Source organism: Rhinolophus sinicus, chromosome 8 (assembly GCF_057876585.1).
Source record: "Rhinolophus sinicus isolate RSI-liver-muscle chromosome 8, RSI-T2T, whole genome shotgun sequence".
NCBI lineage: Eukaryota > Metazoa > Chordata > Mammalia > Chiroptera > Rhinolophidae > Rhinolophus > Rhinolophus sinicus.
Window position 1 is genome coordinate 3,226,068 of NC_142508.1, and position 21,336 is coordinate 3,247,403.

Consider the following 21,336-nt stretch of genomic DNA (forward strand, 5'->3'; position numbering starts at 1 on the left):
ACAGCTTTCCCCGCCAGGCCTGAAAGCGTGCCCTGTGGACCCCTTTTTGAGAGCTGCTGTATTAGGCAGTGGTGAGGCGAAGATGCTTAGCATGGCGTTGGACCTCAGAGGAGCTCACAGTCCAGTGGAGGGAGGAGATAAACAGTTGTGCAGGAAAAGTGTGACAGTCCCGACTTTCACTGCCCAGACCCAGTCGCCCCATCCTCTTTATTCCTATAACACGAGGTATGTACTCTTCCACTTGCATTTACCTCAGAGTTAAAAATTACTGTGCACTCCCTCAGGCATCTTGGTAGCCCCCCAAACCTAACCCAGCCTGGTATATAGGACGTGCTCAATACCTGCTTGTTTAAAAAAATTAACTGTACAGAAATGTTCACAACAGCGTTTTTCATAATAGTCAAGAAGTGGAAACAACCCATATGTCCATCAAATCATCACTGGATAAATAAAACGAGATATTTTCACACAATGGAATATTACTTGACAGTAAAAACAAAGTACTGATACATGGTATATAATATGGATGAACCTGAAAACATCATTATAAATGAAAGATGGTCACAAAGGACCACATACTGTGAGATTCCATTTGTATAAAATGTCCAGAGTAGGCAAATCTATAAAGTGAGGAAGCAGATTACTAGTTGTCTACTAGACCTGGGAGAGGTAAGGGGCTGTGATGGCTGAAGGATGCAGTTTCTTTCTGGGGCTGATAAAATGTTCTAAAAATGGCTTGTAATATACCTCAATAAAGCTGTCACAAAGGAAGCATCATGGCAAGTTGCATTGAACAAAGAATACTTGTGCGAAGTCCGACAGCAGAGGCTGGGGTTCGGTCACAGTGGAGCCTGGTTCTGAAGTTACAGGAGAGGGGCCAGAGGGAATAAAGAAACTGAAGAGAAACGGAACCTCGTCTAAGGTTAGCTGTCTCACCTCTTACAGAGTGGTCATTGGAACATTAAAAGAAGAGTGAGAGCAAAAACTGAGTGAAACACTGGGTGAAGAGGAAAGAGAGGAAAGAAACCGAAGGAGATGGTTACCCAAGCAGAGATATGCAAGCGTGACAAGCAAGCAAAGCCATCCCTGAAGGAACGATGGACACCCGCTCCTCCCCCTGAGTGAGAAACGGAAGCTCACCTTATACTCATCCAGCCACACGTGTGCCAGCCGCAGGGAGTTGTGTGTCATGGTGTCCTGGCCCTCAGGAGAACCATAGGGTCGTCTTTTGCGAAAAATGTGTCCCACTCTAGAGCAAGGGATGATGAAGAGTCTGCCTCCACACATCCAGATCTGGTCAGGAGCGAAATAGGGATTAATAGTCGCCTCACCATGCTATGAAATCAGTGTATGAATTTTCATGAAATTATCCTTTATTAAACAGGTGTTGGTGAGACTTTGCAAGATGTTTTATTAGATATTGCTACTCAAATACACAGAGGGTTTATTTTTACAGATTATCTGTCTTTATGATTAAAAAGAAACTGAATTCTAAACAATATTCTTTTGCTACCATGTGTCCAGTCACACTTATCATACATCAGTTTTACCAGATCAAGAAACTTGAACTTCAAGACTTAGGGACAAGGAACGAGTATTAATTGTTCCTTTAATTTCATTTTTACAGACACTTTGTTATAAAATGTATACACACACTTTTTAAGAAAAATTTTATAAAATATACAGAATTACTCCAAGAGTCAAAAGACCGTAGCTCTGGTCTCAGTTTTCCCCTTGACTGTGAGTTACTTTATACAGTTAATTGTTGTGGGACTCGACCACCTTGTCTACAAAATAAAACTAAACTTCACTAGTCCTTTCAATTTTAAAATTCTTAAGATTATATAGGAAAAAACTGCCTTTGAAAAACACTGTCATCAATACATTTGTAAAAATACGAAATGACAGATGCACAAAGTATAGTGTTAGTGTCTGAACAGGGATTCTGCTGTCGAGACCAGGAGGTGTGTGTGTGGGGGGTGGATTCTGTCTGCTTTCTGCCTTTTCCAGAGACTGTCTTATCGTCGTCACGGCTCCCGGAGCCACACATCCCACCCAGGCTGTCATTCCAACCTTAGCAACTGCATACAGAGATTAGGAAAGTGAAATTCTTCCTCAGGTTGGAGGTACCTGTACATATAAAGGATTCAGTAAGCTACATATGCGGTGATGACAGAATTGATCATAGTATAAACTGGGCTACTTCTGAAAGTGAAATGGGGAACTATTCATAATTTCTCCAGGGGAAAAAGATAGTCTCAGGCAATAAGGGAAATCTGACCACCCCCAACTATATATAGGGGAAGAACAAAACTCTAGATTAAATAAATGTCTTCTGAATTTATACCCAACCATTAAGTACAACTATCCCTTTTGAATTCTCATAAAATAGAGGGCGCCAAAAAAAGCATACACACTATAAGAAAGGAAAAAACTATTAAAAGTGTAATACTCAGTATATCCCAATAACAAAAGATGAATACACGTCACGTGTATACATTTTTTTTGGCACACCCCAGTATATACAGGGCTTCGTATCCATCCATGTCATAGGTTATTATAAAGTAGCATTCATTAAGGACAATATCTTAATAAAGATAATCAAAGAGAATTTACAGAAAATACAGGATCATGGATGAAAATTATATTCCACTACACAAATAATTAAACATGCAAAAAAATAAAATTACCCGAAATGATATTTCTAAGTTTTCTCCTCCCCAGATATCCATGCCACTGTCATACTGCCCAAGTTCATTGAAATAGTTTCTATTCATGGCGAACAATCCTCCAGCCATTGTAGGTGACCTACAAAAGGAAAAAATTAGAGAGTCAATTCTGTACAAGTATCTGCAGTTTTGGTTTTTAAAAATTCTGTCCAGCTGTGGAACATTACTCATAAAAACTAGATTCACTATTATGAAACATACTTCATCTAATATCAGGGAATGAGCTGGGTCACAAAACTGCATTTTCTAGATATAGATACCTGGCAAACAAAGGCTACTTTTTTAAGTACCAAAAGTACTTTTATTATAACTATTGCTGACAGACATCTACCTGAAATGAATTAATCTTTTGACAGTTTCAAAGAGCCATTGGGATACAAACTGGACTTCAGAGCCTGCCAAGGTGAGACCAGTAGCGCTCAAATAGGTTGGTTCTGTCTCCAAGCAAGCATCTCGTTAACCTGTGGAAACCTTTTTAACTGTCACAACTGGGTGTGTGTGTTGGGTGTGCTACTGCATTTGACGGGTTGAGGCCAGGTGTGCTGCTAAATGAAGAATTTCTCAGGCCCCAGTGTCCACACTGCCCAGAAGGAGAAACCCTGTGTGTGTGAGTGAGAGCGTCTGAAGCTGACGGGCCCCGCACAGAGCCATGTCCAGCTCCCCAGCATCTCCCTTCCTGACAGTGGATTAGGTGGTCCAAGCTGCCTGCCACAAGTGAAACAAAATTCTCTCTGTAAGAAGAAAACATCATCCCAGGCATGAATATACGTCTAATTTTTCATACAGTGTCTGGGACTAAATGAAAATAAGCAAACAAGTAACCAAGAAGATAAATCGCATGAAAGAGAAACAATCTACAACAGAAACAGATGTGCAGAGATGTCAAATAATGGAGCTATCCAAGCAGAGACTTTAAAATAACTTCAGTATGTTCAAACATAAAAGACAAGGTTGAGAAGTTGGCAGATAATTACATACTATCAAAAATGCAACCAAATTTATGCATATCTGAAAAACACTCTGACAAAGACAGAAAGGAAACTGAAGCAGCCAATGAAAGAGATAAGCTTCAAGGAAACAAAAATAAGACTGATGCTAATTTCTCACCAGAAACAGAAGCCAGAAGGGTCCTGAAAGAATGTATCTGCCGATCTAGAACTGTGTATCGAGTGAAATTATTCAAAACAGTGGTGAAACAACATTTACAGAAAAAGACAGGAGAAGTCACCAAAAGGTCCAACCAAAAGAAATACTTAAGTGTGATCTTTAGTCAGAATAAACATAACTTCAAATGGAAGTCTGCAGATGCAAAAGAAAGAGTAACACTAAGAGGAAATGTGTGGGTAAACCTAAATGAGTAACGGTTACGTCTTGTGTGATTCAAACAGTGTACATACACTCACGTGTGTATTTCAGCACTGTAACTTGAGGGCCTAACAGGACTATGGATATCTGAGACACTAGCATTGTCTGCAGAAAGCACCAATTTATACTACATTTTGGTACGTTAAGGCTGTATGTTGTAGTCTCTCGGGTAACCCCCTAAAAGAACAGTGCATAAGGATGTATAACTTCTAATAATGGTGCGGCCCTGCTGGAACAGAATAATAATAAGTAGAAACTCAGGCCAAAGAAGGCAAAAGAAGAGAAAAAAATATATTAGGTTGGTGCAAACATAACTGCAGTTTCAAAGGTTAAAAATCATTGCAAAACTGCAGTTACTTTTGCCCCAACCTAATAGAACAGATAAAACAAACAGAAAGCAAATGGTACCACTGTAGTCAGTTTTTCATACTGGTTTCAAAACAAAACAAGTGCAACTTTGTGCTGCTTACAAAGGGACACATCTAAATTTAAGACCATAGGAAGACGGACAGCAAAGGGAGGAGAAGTTACATGTAATGCGAATACTGATCAAAATCAAGATGAGCAGCCATATTACTATCAGATCATAAAGCAGAAGTCTCACTATTCTGCAACTATAGCATAAAAGACAACTCATAACGATAAGAGGCTTCATTCACCAGAGATTTAAGAATTCTAAACTTTCGTGCATCTATTAACAGCCTCAAAATACCAGGGGTACCAAAAAAATGTACACATTTCAAGAGATGTTATCTATGTATTACTTTTCAAAGGTGAACTGAATTACATAGCAATGTGTCGCATGACATGCAACTCAAAAGATGGCATTAATCAAAGGAATGCTGGTGTCATTCATTGTATTACAATTTTAATAGTTTTTTCCTTTCTTAAAATGTATATACATTTTTTTGGCACCCTCTGTATATGAAGAAAATACATAAAGAACTACCAGGAAAAACAAATGTACAGCTGTAGTGGGAAACTATATACCATTTTCAGTAACTGACAGAAATACGAATAAAAATATGGAATATTTCAGTAACACAATAAATCTGACCAAACTGATACAGAATCCCATCTTTAACAAATGGAGAAAATACAAATTTTCCAGGCATGCAAGTATTTACAAAAATTAACCATATGCTATACTATAAAGCTCATCAATTTCCATAGAATTAAAATCATGTTTTCTGACCACAGTGTAATTAAGCCAGGAATAAATAGCTATAAAATCTCTATTTGTCAAGAAAATAATAAATGGATTGCTATGTAACCTGAGTCAGAAAAGAGATCACATTGAAAATATTTATAATAGAGACTATGGATGAGAACTGAAGTAATGCACACACCGTGACTCAGTAACCGTGCTACCTAGGAGGGATCCATCCTAAAAATCCTGATTGTAGAAAAAGCTCAGGTATCAATTGTTCTTCACAGCACCATGCAAACTAGCAGAGAACTGAAGGTAAAAATGACCGATGCGATACACGACCCTGCCTGCCTGCCTCAGCTACACATCTTTGAGGGATGGACAATTTCTTACTCATAAACCTTCCCGTAGGACTTGGCAGAGCGCACAAAATCCATAAGCACTCAAGAATTTTCATGGACAAGCAAGCCAACACTTCTGCTTTTTGCAAAGAAGGAATTATCGTTGAAACTTTTTTTCCCTACAGAAGTACTGGCGAGAATCTTTCAGATTCATGGGCGAAATCTTACTTTATTGGTGCAGTAGCTCCTTCCGGCCCTCCGAGCTCAGGAAGCGGCACGAGGTCCCATTTGAAGTGCAGCCCCCAGTTGAATCCCCCCCGCACCACCGGGGACGAGCTGTAGGCCAGCGTGTCCGCACTGATGATATCGATCACGGGGCACACGACCGTCCGCCGGTCCTCCCGGATGGCAGCCAGCAAGGGCTGCAGCCACATCACGTTCACCTCACAGTGGCTGTCCAGGAACACCAGCACTTCCCCTGCGGAGGAGGCAAGCAGCGGTGCTTTCAGGGCTCGTCGCCACCCCCTGCACACCTACGGCCCCAGCTGCTGGTGGAGCTGGGGCTTCATCTTTAGACGCTGGCTTCCCCCCTCCTTCCTCGCGAGCCCACAGGGAACGGAAGCAGTGAGCGACACCTGAGGCCCTTCTCAGTGTGCAGTCAGACGCACACTGAATTCAAGGCTTATGATTTTCCTTTACAATTCTACTCGAACAAAGACGTGCTGGCCGGGCCGTGCTGCGTTACAGAAGGCAGGGGGATAGAGAAAATCGTGGGTATTGGTGGGGAATGGCAATATCATGCCGCTTGAAACATTGAGCTGTTACAATATATTATTACAGAGAGTTTATTTTTTCAGGTAACAATCATTTCATTTTCCCCCCATTACGATCTGCGGATCCTTGTTCACATACTGAGCCAGTGTGCGGGAAGGCACTCCCAGGCTCAGCATGACCACGCAGCATCGTACTTCATTTAGTTAAAACTGGCTTTACGTGAAGAAAGTTAACACTTTTAGAGTGAAGAAAAGCTATGAAAACATCTCCTCCTTACTGGAACCATGACTGAAGTGACTTCACTTGAGAATAGACAGTGGACAAACCACTGTGCCCTGCTGTATGAAGTGACACCGGGGAGCTGCACGCTCTCCAGCCTCACAAGGTGCTGCACAGACACCGGGCCTGACCGCCTCCCCGGCAGCGCTGCAGGACGTGCCTGCCCGAGGTGTGTTTGCTGTCATTAACTGAGAGAGTGCAGCTGGGCCTTCAAATAAGTCACGTGAAATCAGCAGTGATGCATTTCCTGGTAAATTGTTAGAATAGTAGTAGTAACGCTATCTGATGATGAGCTTCTAGTTTGTCAACTGCTTAGAATAACCATGAAGTTACAAAAACCCTCATTTCCATTCATATTTATCAAGAGGAGTTAAAAAATGCAAGATAAAATCTTTATATTTATTTTGCTAACAAGGTTGGGGGAATTAAAAAGGAAAGGTGGAAAATGAAAGAAAAAGAAATGCATGCGCGGCAGTTGCGTGCTGAACCAAAGGAGCAGGAGCTGCACCATCACCATGACGACGGGCACACGCTTCCCTCTCTCCTGGAAGAACTGATGTGCCAGGGCAATAACCCAGAACTGCAGCCACGTTTCTGAGGCGCCAAGGAAAATACAGGCACGCTCTCAATGCTCTAACGCAGGGAAATGTATACTAAATTCAGAATTATTTCGATTACCATCACTGTAATAAAAATATCGACACACAACTGGCCACTGTCACTGCACCACACTCCATCCTGGCTGTCCAAAGAATTACCAAGGAGAATCTGAACTATCTGTAAAGTTTCTCAAGAGTTGGGCATATTGTTTGTATATGCTCCTCAATCGTAAGAGTGCTCTTCAATCACAATTCCTGGCTAAGGGACTTCCCCATTTCTGACTGGGAATAAAGTAATGGTTTAATTATTGGGCTGCGAGGGTGGCGGTTATATTTCATGTCATTATCTGACTGAACTGGCAGCTGTACCTAAATCAATTACCTTCCTGACTTTTTTTTGCCATATCCATGCATTACGTGCAGCATTGTATTTTTAAACAAATTCATTTAAATTTATTTTAAAAGGAAAATTTTTTTATAAAGATCATAAATGAAAATCAGGACCTCCAACTTTACATGGCGGTAACAATAAAAATTTGGTGGAATCAATATAATGTAACTGAAGACTAACCAGATATATTTTCAGAACATTCTGAATTTGATACCTGATTTTTCTTTTTAAAAGAGGAGATCAGTATAAGCTGGAAAGGTTTTAAAGATTTGGTAGTGCCAATGGGGACTTTCTCCTTGATGGAATCAGAAGGAGTAAGAGGAACTTTAAAGAGAATACCTTTACAGGTATGTAAGTGAATTTTTAATACTGTATCCATTTACCCAACTAAAACCACGATGCATGTCACCAGTGGTACACGTTCGTACATGAAGTATTTCTGGCATAATTCAAATCAGTTTGGGTACATATAGTTTAAATTCTGAATTTAAAAAATGACGGAAGTTCAGTTGCATTTTGGTTTTGACTCTTCCGCTCATGTGAGTGAATAATATAAACCTATGTGCGGGGAGCCATTAACAGGGGCCATGAGGACAACAGGCCAGTGAGGACTCCAGAGCTCACGTCTGTGGACTCTGCTTTGCAGCAGCAGGGCTGCAGCTGTGAAAAGGCCTTCCCCAAACCGAACAAGCCTCACATCTCTCCTGCTGGCCTGCCCGTTTCAAACACCACTTCCCACGACCTCCACAGAATCAGTACAGGCTCCAAGGACAGAGCCCTCAGCACTCAACACCTGCCCAGAAAACCCAGCGGGAAGTTCTACCTGTGGCGTGGGCTGCTCCAATCATTCTTCCTCGAATCAGTCCCTCCCGCTTTGTATTTCTTATTACTTTAATTTTTCCAGGGAGGAGTTTTTGGGCAAATTCATCTAGTTCTCCTTTCAAATCATCTGAAAATAAAGAGTCCCATAATTATTCACACCACGTGAGGCACATACAAAGGACATTTTATAGCTACTCTAAAGTTGTATCTGGCATTTGCAACAACAAATTATCAAGTAAATATTATAGAATCTTCTAGTGCTTTATTTTAAAAGAGGGCCGTAGGTTATCATGTGAGAGAAAAAAAGGCAAGAAATGAAGGGTAAGAGTTTGAATCTAGCCAGGAGGAAATCATTACCTTACAGACTGATTTGTATTTCAGTAGCAACAAGCATGATGCTTTGCATAAACAATGTTTGAAATGAACATCTTGAGTGAATGAATGTTCAGCTGGCTGCGTATAAATCAGACTTAAAACAAAGAAAATGGGATATAAATGTCTTTTGTTTCAAAGTAATTTATCAAGTGTTACTCCAGTTCAGAATAAGTGAGAAACAACTTCTGTTGCTCCTACCAAAAATATAATAGCAGCAGTAAGCATGTCCTTGTATTAGTTTAGCACCTTCCAAGGGCACTAAATATTTTTTATAAATTTTATCTCATTTACCTTTATGCTTCATAATAACTTCAAAGATCATATAAAAAGTAATTCAATAGTTAGTATATAAACCATTGTAAATTATCACGAATTTTCCCTTTTAGATAAAATATACACAAAGTGAAAACCAAAACCAAGTTGACCAAAAAACAAACAAAAAAACCCAGCACCATAAATTCTAGAATCTAGTATTTAGCCAAACTTTTGTTTGGCCCAGACTCAAATTCTTAATTTTTTTTTTTAACCATACATTGTTGAAATTATGTTTTCTATTAACGTTTCTAAATTTTCTCCTGTGACGTTTTAATATTTACCAGCATTTGAGGATTTTACTCCCACTGGTCCCAGTATATATTTCCTCACTTTGTATATTTAAGTACTGGTATAACAATGCTTTTGTTGATACAAGAGGTGCTAATAAACACCTGAGTCGTGGAAAAACATGACTGGCATACAATGCATCAGCGTATCTCTGCAGCTTACTGTAATGAAAAGAGCAGAGGGCTTGGAGCTATGTGGACCCGGCGTCTAATTTCAGCTCTAGCATTGAACAACTACGGAATCTTGAGCATATTACTATTTCCTCTGTGACATGGGGATACAACCTATCGCACGTGGTTGAGAAGAGCTGAATGAGGAGCACAGATAAAAAGCTCTCTGTTCCCACATGTGCACGTGAACTCACGCTTAGGACGTCTATGTCGAATTAAAGAAAGGTGTATAAAATATGTACCGAGTCACACAGATGGCATCCGAGAGCACCTAAAAGCTATCAGAATGTAATCCACTTTTAACTGGGGACAGGCCAGTGTTAACAGATTTACTAGATAAACATAAGCCAAGGAATTATGCCAAGTGAGAAAAGCTGATCTCAAAAGATCACATACTATATGATTCTGTGCCTATAACATTCCTGAAATGACAAAATCACAGAGAATAGGTTTGCCAGAGATTATGGATGGTGGGTGTGACTACAAAGGGGTAGGATGAGGGAGACCTTGGGGGTGATGGAGCAAGGTCTGTAAGCTGATTGCATAGGTGGCTACAGGAATCTACTCACACGACAGTGACACAGAACTGTACACATACTCTGTACCAAGTCCAGCCCCTGCTTTCATACTGTACTGTAATTGTGTAAGATGTAATTATGTAAACCAATGGAGAAAACTGGGTGAAGGGGTACATGGGACCTCTTTGTAACTTACTGTGAATCTGTAGTTATTTCGAAATAAGATTGTTATTTTAAAAGCTAATAAGCCAAGGGAAACATTTCCAGAGCCAAATGTGGGTAGCCCTGTGAACCCTTTGTAGTCTGTTCCATTTGTGAACAGATTACAAAGGTAATGCAGTTTCTTCAAAACGACTCTATGAGCGGTGGCCAGGCATTTGTTTGTGGCTGGCTCCTCTGCAGTTGCATGTGTCTGGGTCCCCTCACGCACTACGTGCTGAGCGGTCAGCTGTGCGGCTGCTGTCAGTACAAAGAACCTGACCCCTCACGGGCAGTTACACAGCCCTTACCGAAGTCACTGTCATCGTCCACGAGGAGGATTTCATGGAGCAGCCGGGCCGGCGTGCGGTCCAGGACACTCTGTACGGTGCGCTGCAGAGCGGATAGGGCTTCGTTGTAGAAACAAATAACCACACTAGCGACCGGCAGGTCCATCGGGTATGTCTTGTCTTTACATCTGTAAAGATGAACACAAGGAAAATTCCCACATTTTCAAAGGCTCAAATGTTTTAAGTTATTATTCACTAAACGTTAATTGCTACCTTGTTCAGCCTCTTCCTTACATTATAATTTTTTTAAAAAGCATTTAAGAAAACGATGTGGTTTCTTACTCAAGAGTTTTTTCAGGTCCACATTTTAAAAACTTGAATTTTTTTCTTTTTTGGTACATAGGTTACATAAAATCACTGCAAGTTTTTCAATGCAACCTTAGTATGCTGGCGTTCCCCTTCTCCTCATGAGGTTTCCAGAGGAAATAACAAATATAAAATTTGTATTTGAAAATGTTATTTTTTGCCCAATAATAGAAATTGATTGGAGTAAACTATCATATATAGATCAAGATGATGGAGGCGCTTCCACGCAACTACTAGGTGGCGTTACACAACAACAACACAAAACCACGGCTGTGAAGACTAAATGCAGACGTCCCTGTTCCCCTGCGTGGTAGACAGCGCCTTCCGAGGGGGGCCCGCCTACCCTCCAGCCAAACTGAACTGTTCTGGCCCCAATGACAAACCACCCAGCTTCATGCCTCGATCTGGTCCCTACTTCCCTGCATCACTGCTGAGTGCTCACCCTCTGTGAAGCCTTCCCTGGCCACTCTGGTTTGGGGGCCCCCACTTCACCCTCATTCTAATGCTACTACAATTACTTGTTTCCTTATTTACCTCCCCTGTTAGACTCTAAGCCCTGTGAACCCAGAAATGTCTTATTCTGTATTTCCAGGGCCTACTACACTGTCTCGCAAACGGAAGGTGCTCAAGAAAGTCTGTGAAATGACTGATGGACCAACCATATGAATGAAAAGCCTTTTGAAGAAACAAAAATAATGAAAACAAAAAAGTGAGAAGATGAGTAAAATTCTTCATTGATTTTAATCCTTTCCACCTTGAATCTAATAAACATTTAAAACAAACCTATGCTCAGAAGGCTATTTAATGTTATGCTGTTAGCACCTCCCTCCTTTCCCCCACAATTTTAAATTTTAAAAGACAGCAAACTCTAGAACTTTGTTCGTACCACCTCAGATCACATGGCTTCACGTGTAACAAGAGTGGAAATCGGCCCTAAGTTTTCTAGCATCCTGAATAATACACCTAACTGAAAGTGTCAGCGCCACCCTCATGACTTGCTATACGGGTATGAAAGCACCGTGTTACTAAAACTATTAGCAGAAAGCAATAAGGAGCGTACGCTGCGTTCCTTGTGTCGGGCACGTCTCTGTGGGAGCCCAAGCGGTTGCTAATAAGCATATTGAAGGCATGCTTCTGATACCCCAAGTCTCTCAACTCCTGATCACGTTCATTAAAAATCATACCTGCAAGAGAGTGAAGTTACAGTCAGTGCATTAAGTCTGCAAAGCATTACTGCAATTACTGTTATGATACTGTGATCTTCAGAAAAGCTGGACTTTAACCTCAACCACATAATTGCCATGTTTCTCAAATCCGGGCTGTCTCCATTTTCAAAAAAATAAACTCAAGTTAAAGCCAACCTTTTATCAGTTCAGCTGAAAAGGCAAGTGTACCTTAACTATAAATGACACCTTCTCATAGTCAGAATCTTAAGAATATTTTCAAGGGAAGAATTTACCTCTGACCAAGAAAAGACTTGATGAGGTTTTTTCCATAAAAGCAATAATTATAGAACCCATATAGACATCAACAGGTCCAAAGTACAGACAAGATTTTATATAAACCCACCCTCCAAAAAAGACTTGCTAAATCTTTCTATAATGTCATTGGTTCCAGACTAAATCTGCATCGCACCAAGGACATCCTGCACAGAGCTAATCGAATGCCTGCAACCTACACTCCTGGCTGTGGCATTCTGGCCGAAATCCCACCTTTACCTAGAACGATGTCCTTTTGCTTTCTCCCTCCCATGTCAAGCCCTTGGACTCTCCTGAAAGAATGATTCCCTTGCAACAGCACTTCCCAAAGTCTGGTCATGGAAAACTAATTCCACTGGATATTAATAAATGGTAAAAAGAAAAAAAATTTCATGGTCAAATAATTCAGGGAAACACTGGGTTTTAAAAGTAGAATCGGTTTTTGTTTGTTTTTTAATGGCAGGACACCTCTGATCCTTTACAGTGGTGACTTTCGTGGCTACCCAGGCGTGCGGGGATGGGCTCCGGAACACAGCGTTCCCCTCATTTACCTGAGCACACGACCGCATCCTCAGATCCACTCTGGGAAACACTACCTCTTCATCTGCATTCTCTCTGCTACTTGTAAAGCTGGACTACATCCTTTTTAAATTCTATTAGCATTTTACACGAGAATGGAAACTCCATGAGAACAGAGACTTTGGTTAGGTTTAAAACGAAATAAAACTGCTTGATACCCAGCACGTAGCAGCGCCTTGCACAAATCAGATTCTCAAAAAACACTCCTGGACTCAACAAGTTTCAAAAGAGGATTATCTGGTACTGAATACAGAAGAAATTATTTCTAATATAGACCTCTTGGTAAAAAATTATTCCATATTAAAAAATCATTTTATGTCCATCAACAGATGAATAGATAAGAAAATGTGATATATATATATATACACACACAATGGAATATCATTCAGCCATAATAAAGAAGGAAACCCTGCCATTTTTGACAACGTAGATGAATCTTGAGGGCATTATCCCAAGTGAAATCAGAGGAAGAAAATACTGTCACACTGTGTATGGAACAGATTTGTGGCTGCCAGAGGTGGGAAGGGGGATGGAGGCAAACTGGGTAAAATTCATCTAAAGGTACAGCTTTCCAGTTACACAAGAAAGTCTGGGATGTGATGTCCAGCCTGGCGACTAGTTAAGAGCACCGTATCATGCACGTGTATCTGAAAATTGCTGAGAGGAGATGTTAGGAGTTCTCACACACATATATGGAATCATATGCTGTACACCTAAAGCAATATAACGTTATGTCAATTATAGCAATACAATTGGGGGTTAAAAGATCACTTCAGCTTAGTTTTCTCCCTCCCCTGCACAAATAAAATTACAGCCAAATTTCAATTAATTAACATGCCAGAGGAGCTGTTTCAATTAATTTTATAATTAACTGTAGATTAAATCAGAACATCTACGTTTAATTTTAAATTTGTTGATCTTTCTAAAAAGTACTTTTGTATGGGTTCTTTTCCAATTGTTTAATGATAACACCCTATTCAGAAATATACTTTTAACTATTACTACCATACTAATTTATATGAATTCCTTCTAAACTTTTCTTTGTAAGAAATCTAGTGGGTTGTTTTTTTTTCTTTCATTTTTGGACTATGGTAAAATGTACAGACATAAAATTTACCATCCTTGGCACTCAGTACATTCGCCACGGTGTACAACCAGCCCGACTGCCCAGCTGCAGGGTACTGCCACCCAGAAGGAAACCTGTGCCCGTTCGTTCACGCGGTCACACCCCATTCCTCCCTCTTCCAGCCCCATAACCGTTAATCTGCTTTCTGTCTCTTTGAATTGGCCTATTCTGGACATTTTGTATGAAATGAATCACACAATATTTGACCTTTTGTGTCCTGCTTCCTTCACTTACATTGTTTTCAAGATTCACCCATGTTGTAGCATAGATCATAACTTCATTCCTTTTTATGCCTGAGCAATGTTCCATTGTACAGAGAGACCACATTTGATTTGTCCTTTCATACCAGTCGATGGACATTTGGGTTGTCTCCTCCTTTTGTCTATTGAGAATAATGCTGCTATGATAATGTGTATACAATTTTTTGTTTGAACACCTATTTGCAGTTCTTTTGGGTATATACCCAGGAGTGGGATTGCTAGGTCGAATGGTAAGTCTGTGTTTATTTACTGAGGAACCAAATGTTTCCACAGTGGCTGTACCATTTCACATTCATACCAGCAATGTATGAGCTTTCCAAGTTCTCCACATCCTCACCAATACCTGTTATTTTCCTTTTTAAAAAAATTATAACCACCCTATTGAGTGTAAAATGGCATCTCACTGGATTTGGTTTGCATTTCTGTAATGACTAATTATGTTGAACATCTTTTCATGTGTTTATTGGCTATCTTCTTTGGAGAAATGTTTATCAAATCCTTTTCCCATTTTTAAATTGGGCTATTTATTCGTGTTTTTATCGTTGAGTTGTAAGAGTTCTTTACATATTCTGGATAACGGACCTCTGTTGATATGGCTTGCCAACATTTTCTCCCATTCTGTGGGTTGTCTTTTTTCACTTTCTTGGTAGTGTTCTTTGATGTACAAAAGTTTTAAATTTATTTTTTCTTTTATTGCTTGTATTTTTAGTGTCATATCTAAGAAACCATTGTCAAATCATGAAGGTTTATCCCTGTGATTTCTTCTAAGGGTTTTATGATATTAACTCTTACATTTAGGTTTTTGGCCACTTTGAATTAATTTTTCTGTATGATCGGAGGGAAGGGTCCAACTTCATTCCTTTGCATGTGGGTATCTAGTTGTCCCAGCGCCATTTGCTGAATAGACTATTCTTTCCCATTAAATGATCTTGGCACCCTTTTTGAAAGTCAATTGAGCACAGAGGTCATAGGGCTTATTTCGGGACTGTCAGTCTATCCACTGATCTGTCCTTAGGCCAGTATCACACTGTTCTGATTCCTTGTAACTTGGCAGGAAGTCCCAACATCAGGAAGTGACTCCTTTTTGTTCTTTTCTAAGGTTGTTTTGGCTCTTCAGAGCCCCTTGCAATTTGTGGACCAAAAAAAGGGGGTTCTACAGAAAGTAACCTCACAGAGCGATCAGCTCATCAGTTCTAACTGGGCCGGTCACGGTGGGTCGTCACGTCCCAGGCATGTAACTTCTTTACTAAAAGGCTTATTTTTGCCTTAAGCAGCCCTTCCATTGGTTTTGTGCATCTAGGGTACACACCTTTGAAGTGCCCCCTTTCAGACCCCCAAGAGAGCACATAATCTTATTAACTATTCTGTAACCCATCCCCGAGTTGCTCCAGCCTTCGCTCCAGCCTTCACGTAATCTTTCTTACATTCCCTCCTTTCTAATTCATAAGAGGAACTGCCAGCTGTTACTCTCAGAAGTATTTTCTCCCTCTGTTGACATCTTGCCTCCGGGTGTCTTCCTCTTTTTGGCTCATATAAAGTTTTATAAAAATTCTCTACAGGTTTGGACATTTCTGATGTCAACAAATTCCGTATTAATTTTAGAATCAGCTTTTCCATCTTTTCAATAAAGGCCATGGGGATTTTGATAAAGTTTGCATTCAATCTGTGGATTGCTTTGGGTAGTACTCATATCTGAACAGTAGTTAGTATTCCAATCTATAAACCTAGGATGTTTTTCCATTTATTTAGGTCTACCTTTTATTTTTTTCAGCAGTGTTTTGTAGTTTTCAGTGTATAAATCTTGCACCTCCTTGGTTAAACTTATTCCTAAGTTTTTTTTGGGTTTTTTTGGCAGTATTGTAAATGGAACTGTTCTCTTAATTTTATTTCCAGACTATTCATTACTAGCGGTTTTTGTGTGTTGATCTTGTACCCTGCAACTTTGCTGAATTCATTTATTAGCTATAACAGGATTTTTGGGTATTTTTGTGTGTGTCTTTTAGAAAGAATTTAGTTGTTCAGTTAGGCAATATGAGTTTGTCACTTTTAGCTACAATTCTCTCACTACTTCTTTCGAAGGCAAATACAAAGTCCATTCAAAATGGTAAATCCAATATTCCTTCTTCATAAAAAAGTTTTCCCAAAATAACTGAATAAAAACTGGAAAATTTCCCATTAATGTTCTTAAAATGTCTCAATAGCTATTTGAAAAAGATTAGAAGGTGTACTTTATGAAAACTGAAGTATTAGCTTCTGTTCCTTATACTATAATTTTGCTTTTGACTTCATGCATTAGAAAACCATTAAGTCCTAGAAACTGATTTTATTTCTGTGAAGCGAGGATCAAATGAAAAAAAGTTTTAATATTTCCTTTATATTCTATGGATCTTTCAATCTCTCAAAATCTCTTACTATATGCTTTTACTTCCACATTACTTATTATTTGGTGTTTCCATGACAAGATCAAAGTTATTTTTTCTTAATTTTAAAGAAAACCAATGTGGACGAAAAAGGGGCCTCAGACTAAGCCTGACAAGCTCAGGAGAGGCCAGCATGGTGGGCCCTACAAACTCAGAGCCCTAAAGTAACCGCACAGGATGGTCTGAACACAAAAACTAAAAGCAGATCACGGCAGGTAGTCACGTCCTGGGCCTGTAGCTTCCTTGACAAAGGTCAGTCTATATCTTAAGTGAGCCTGAGCCTGTCATCTTTTTGCATCTGAGATAACATACCCTTGGAATGTCAGAGTCATCTCCTTTTCCAGACCCCCGAGGGCACACCCACTGCACCAGAGCAGGAGATCCCAGAACCCCTCATTGTTATCTTGTTCCCTGAATACCATCTCTTAAGTGTTGTAAATGTTAATTATTAACTGTCCTGTGCCCACCAATGTAAAAGAAGTATGTGTCTCTCCCTTTCACTTTTTATCTAGTCCCAGATTTTCCCCACTTTGTTTTCTCCTGCCCCCTTAATCTACACCAATGGATTTATGTCTCCTCCTTTGATTCTAATGTATAAAATAAGCTGTAAAACTGCCATTCTCTGGAGCATTTCCTCAATTTATTGTGATTTTGCATCCTGGCAATTGTGGTCATTTTGGCTCAAACAAACTCATAAAAATTCCCTACAGGTTTGGATGTTTTTTACGTGAATACCAAAATGGCTCACTTATCCCTTAAAGTTTGCTAAAACCAGTATCCTAGAATTGTAATATTCAAAGACACATACAGTAGATTCTTGTTACCAAATTGAACAGAATATAATTTCTGAAGAAAAAGTCCCCATTTTATAAACGCCTACATTTAGTAAACATATTCCAGCACCTCAATAATCTTATAAGTAGAAATATTAGCTATAAGTAATCTCAACTTATTTCTACACCCAGTGGTTTATGTTGTTTTAATTAACTGTGACTTTCAATATATGTTAGAGTCAAGTGCTCTTTCAACCATTTCTTTCTCTTATTAAACAATGACAGCAATTAAAATTTCCCCGATAGGTTCCACTGTCTTTCCAGCCACTTAGTTTTCATTGTTTTTCTACTCTGGACCTTAGTAGTTTCTCCCAAATCCTCATAAAATACTAAAGTCAGAATTGGACATACTACAACGTAACTCTCCACCGAGTCTGCAAAAATTACAAAGACCTCAGCTAAGTCATGAATGAAATAAATCAGTGGGGAAAAATGACACATTTCTAATCTCATGATTAGATTTAAAGAATAATTAAACGATTTAAAGAATAAAGTTAAACTTCCAATGATTAAATATCTTGACATGCTGCTAGCAAAACGTAAGTACACTTACCCAATTCAGAAGAGAATTTCAAGTTGCCTTTTTCTGTATCTTCGACATGATTATCTATCACATCATCAATTTTGTTTGCTTTGAACTGTAATTCTAATATTCGACTTGGACCTCGAGTGAAACGGGGATAGAATTTTTTGGGGAATGGTCCATGGGGCCCAGACCCCTTGATGGGCACATTCTTAAGCGGCTGAGTCACTTCACTGAAGTTGAAATAAACAAAAAGCAAAACTGTCCAGGTAGCAGATGTAAAAAGGCATCCATAACAAAAATATCGAACTGTGATGCTTCCCATTATAGACCTAGCATAGCTGAAGGGCCATTTTCAGTTTCCTGAAAGAGAAGGACAGATGTATCAGACACTTCAGGACACCTGGAAACCATCCACCAAGTTCACAGTCACTATTTCCCAAACCACCACGTTGCATCTATTTACTCAGGACCCCTCGATCTACTGTTAACAAGGATTAAGAAAGAAGACGTACGGATAGCACTGAATTAAAAATGAAAGGGTTCAATAATTAAAACCACCGGCCAAGGCGTTAGTGCTCAGAAAACCAATGGCAGCAAAACAGCTGACTTATTCATTTACCCATGTTAATGGATACTTCTTCACCTTTGTTCTGGATTGCTTTCAGTTTGGTAAATTTTTTCAGGTTCTAACTTTTAATGTGGAAAATACAAGTACTACATGTGTCATGCTGGTACACCTAAGGTCCCTTCCAATTGTAAAATTATAAGACTCTCTTAACCCAAGGATCTTAAAATATGTTATGAAAATAAGCAACTTAAAAAAATAGCTGCTTAAGGAATAGCAAACAGTACGAAGCAAAAAGACTTTATTGTGTAGATGCTGAATTCATTATTTATTCGCACAGATTAACTTTTCAGCAGTTGGTTTTGTTTGGATGTTTTAATTTCTTAAGCAGTTAAGAGCTGTTACTTTATTAAATAACAGGCATCTGATTGCTTTGCACTTTCTTCAGATTTAGGTGTTAACTTCTTGACCTGTCTGAAAACTGAGTGCCTTTGTTGCTTCTGAAGATGGTTGTGATTAATTATATAAATGACCTGATTTTGTACGTTTCTCCTGTTTTTATAGGTTCCTTAATTTAGTACAATGATTCACTACATAAAAAATATTCTCTAAAGAATCTCATAATATGGCTTGAGGAAAATAACAATATTTACCTGATAGGGCTATTGAGATTAATAGTGTAATACATTTTTCAGTCCAGAAACAAGGCCTCTTGCTATGGAGCGCTCGTGGAGAGGATGAGCCAGGGGTGTTCTGTGAAGAATCTGAACAGAGCTGCCCAGATCCTTCAGATGAGGTCAAGAGGAGACTCTAGCTTTCGTTTTGCCCTCATGTGCTGGGAGCCAAGACTGAACCTAAGATCATGCAGTGGCAAAAATGGAAAGTAATCTCCTGTTTTTTTTCAAGTCCTTTCTTTATTTGTGCAATTGGACAGTGAGAGCCTGCTGTTTTCTTGTACCTTTTCTTCTAATAAGTTTGGCTATTGTTCTACCTGGTTCTGTGACTGGTTTGAACTGAGGTATGTATGATCTCCTTACATACATAGCATTACGGTAGTGCTCGGCTCAAACAGGATAACAATACATTTGTTTAGAAATTGCCAGCATTTTGCAAGCATACCGATAGCTGTATTAGTGATTTTTTTTTCATTAATTTCAACAAATAGTTATTGTTTGCTATGTGCCAGGTTTTGTTAAAAGCTCAGAGGATACTGCAGGAAATAGAACAGACAGAAGCTCTTGCTCTGATGAAACTTACATTCTAGTAGTGGAAGATGGACGAGGAATAATACACGTAACGGATAAGGAATTACGTGGTATGTAAGAAGGGGTAAGCTGCACGCAGTGGGGAGCATGTGCTGGTGTTTGGTGGTTGAGGTGCAGTTTTAAATAGGGAAGTGTAGGTGGAGCCTTACTGAGAAGGTGCTATTTGAGCACAGACTCAGCAGAGTCTAGCTGGTATGAAAGTATTGTAGGCAGAGGAAAGAACCGATGCATAATTCCGAAGTAGGAGTACGAGTGACACATAAGTGACTAACAAGTAGTGATATGGCTCCTTGTCTTGTTCCTATTTTCCAAAAAATGATTTTCTCATTTTGCCATTGAGGATCATTTTTGCTGTTAAGATTTTTGAAGATGTTCTTTGTCAGGTTAAGGATTTCCTTATTCCTAGTTTGCTAAGAATCGTGTTGAATTTTAATAAATTCTTTATCTCTACTAATCAAAGTATATATTTCCCTTAATTTTTTTTAAGGTAGTGGATTATAGTAGTAGGTTTTCAAATATTGAACCAGTCTTGTATTCTTGAAGCAAATACAACTTGTTTGTGATGCATTTGTTTTTGTTTTTTTCCCTTTCCCCTTCTTCCACCCCGCCCCCCCCCCCCCCCCCAATCCGTTCAAGCCTCTGTTTCTCAGTCTAGTTGTGTAGGACACAGCTCCCTGGCCCATGCTGGTGTTATGAGCCTGAGGCAGTCGGTCGCCAGCCCGCAGCAGCCCAAGCCGATCTCCGGCTGCTCACGGCTGCCCAGCTCTAGGGAAAGTTGTTCACAGTCTTAGCTGTAGAGGGCACAGCTCACTGGCCCATGTGGGAATCGAACCGGCGACCTTGGAGTGTTAGGAGCACCGCGCTCCAACCCCCTGAGCCACTGGGCCAGCCCCATGATGTATTTGGTTTTTAAAATGCTGGTTTCAGTTTTAATGTTTTCTTTAAGATTTCTGTAATCTCTCTGAGCTTGTCTTTAATATTTCTTCCGTATGCTGTCCTTGTTTTGATATCAGGGTGATAATAGTCTCAGAAAGTGAAGAGAATGTTTCCTCTTTTTCTGTTCTTTGGAGGCAGTCATATAACCTAGAAATCATCTGTTCCTCAAATGGTTGATAGGACTCACTTGTAAAATCATCTAGAAAATGTTTTTGCAATGATTTAATATTCAAAAGGATTATAAAGCCATCCAGGTTTCCTGATTTTCTGATTAGTGTTGTGCATTCATATTCTAGGATTTTATCCATTTCACCTAAGTTTACGAACAATACTTTTATTATTAAGCTACATCTATATTTAGGCCCCCTTTTTCTTTTT

General features: G+C 39.5%; 1 protein-coding gene across 12 annotated transcripts in view; it reads right to left on the minus strand.

The window, feature by feature from the left end:
* Positions 1-21,336, minus strand: part of GALNT11 (polypeptide N-acetylgalactosaminyltransferase 11) — a 46,943-nt gene that overhangs the window by 6,961 nt on the left and 18,646 nt on the right. For 7 of the 12 annotated variants that reach the window (XM_074315093.2, XM_074315082.2, XM_074315088.2 and 4 more), the window contains 7 exons: positions 18,220-18,552; positions 12,031-12,154; positions 10,626-10,792; positions 8,452-8,577; positions 5,814-6,063; positions 2,691-2,808; positions 1,141-1,293 (listed from right to left, as the gene is read on the minus strand). In XM_074315093.2, the coding sequence (XP_074171194.2) occupies positions 1,141-1,293; positions 2,691-2,808; positions 5,814-6,063; positions 8,452-8,577; positions 10,626-10,792; positions 12,031-12,154; positions 18,220-18,514 (1,233 nt within the window). In that variant the 5' untranslated portion in view covers positions 18,515-18,552. Of the gene's footprint in view, positions 1-1,140; positions 1,294-2,690; positions 2,809-5,813; positions 6,064-8,451; positions 8,578-10,625; positions 10,793-12,030; positions 12,155-18,219; positions 18,553-18,655; positions 18,755-19,410; positions 19,612-21,336 lie in introns of those variants that run through there. The other 5 variants (XM_074315087.2, XM_074315089.2, XM_074315090.2 and 2 more) reach the window with 3 other exon arrangements.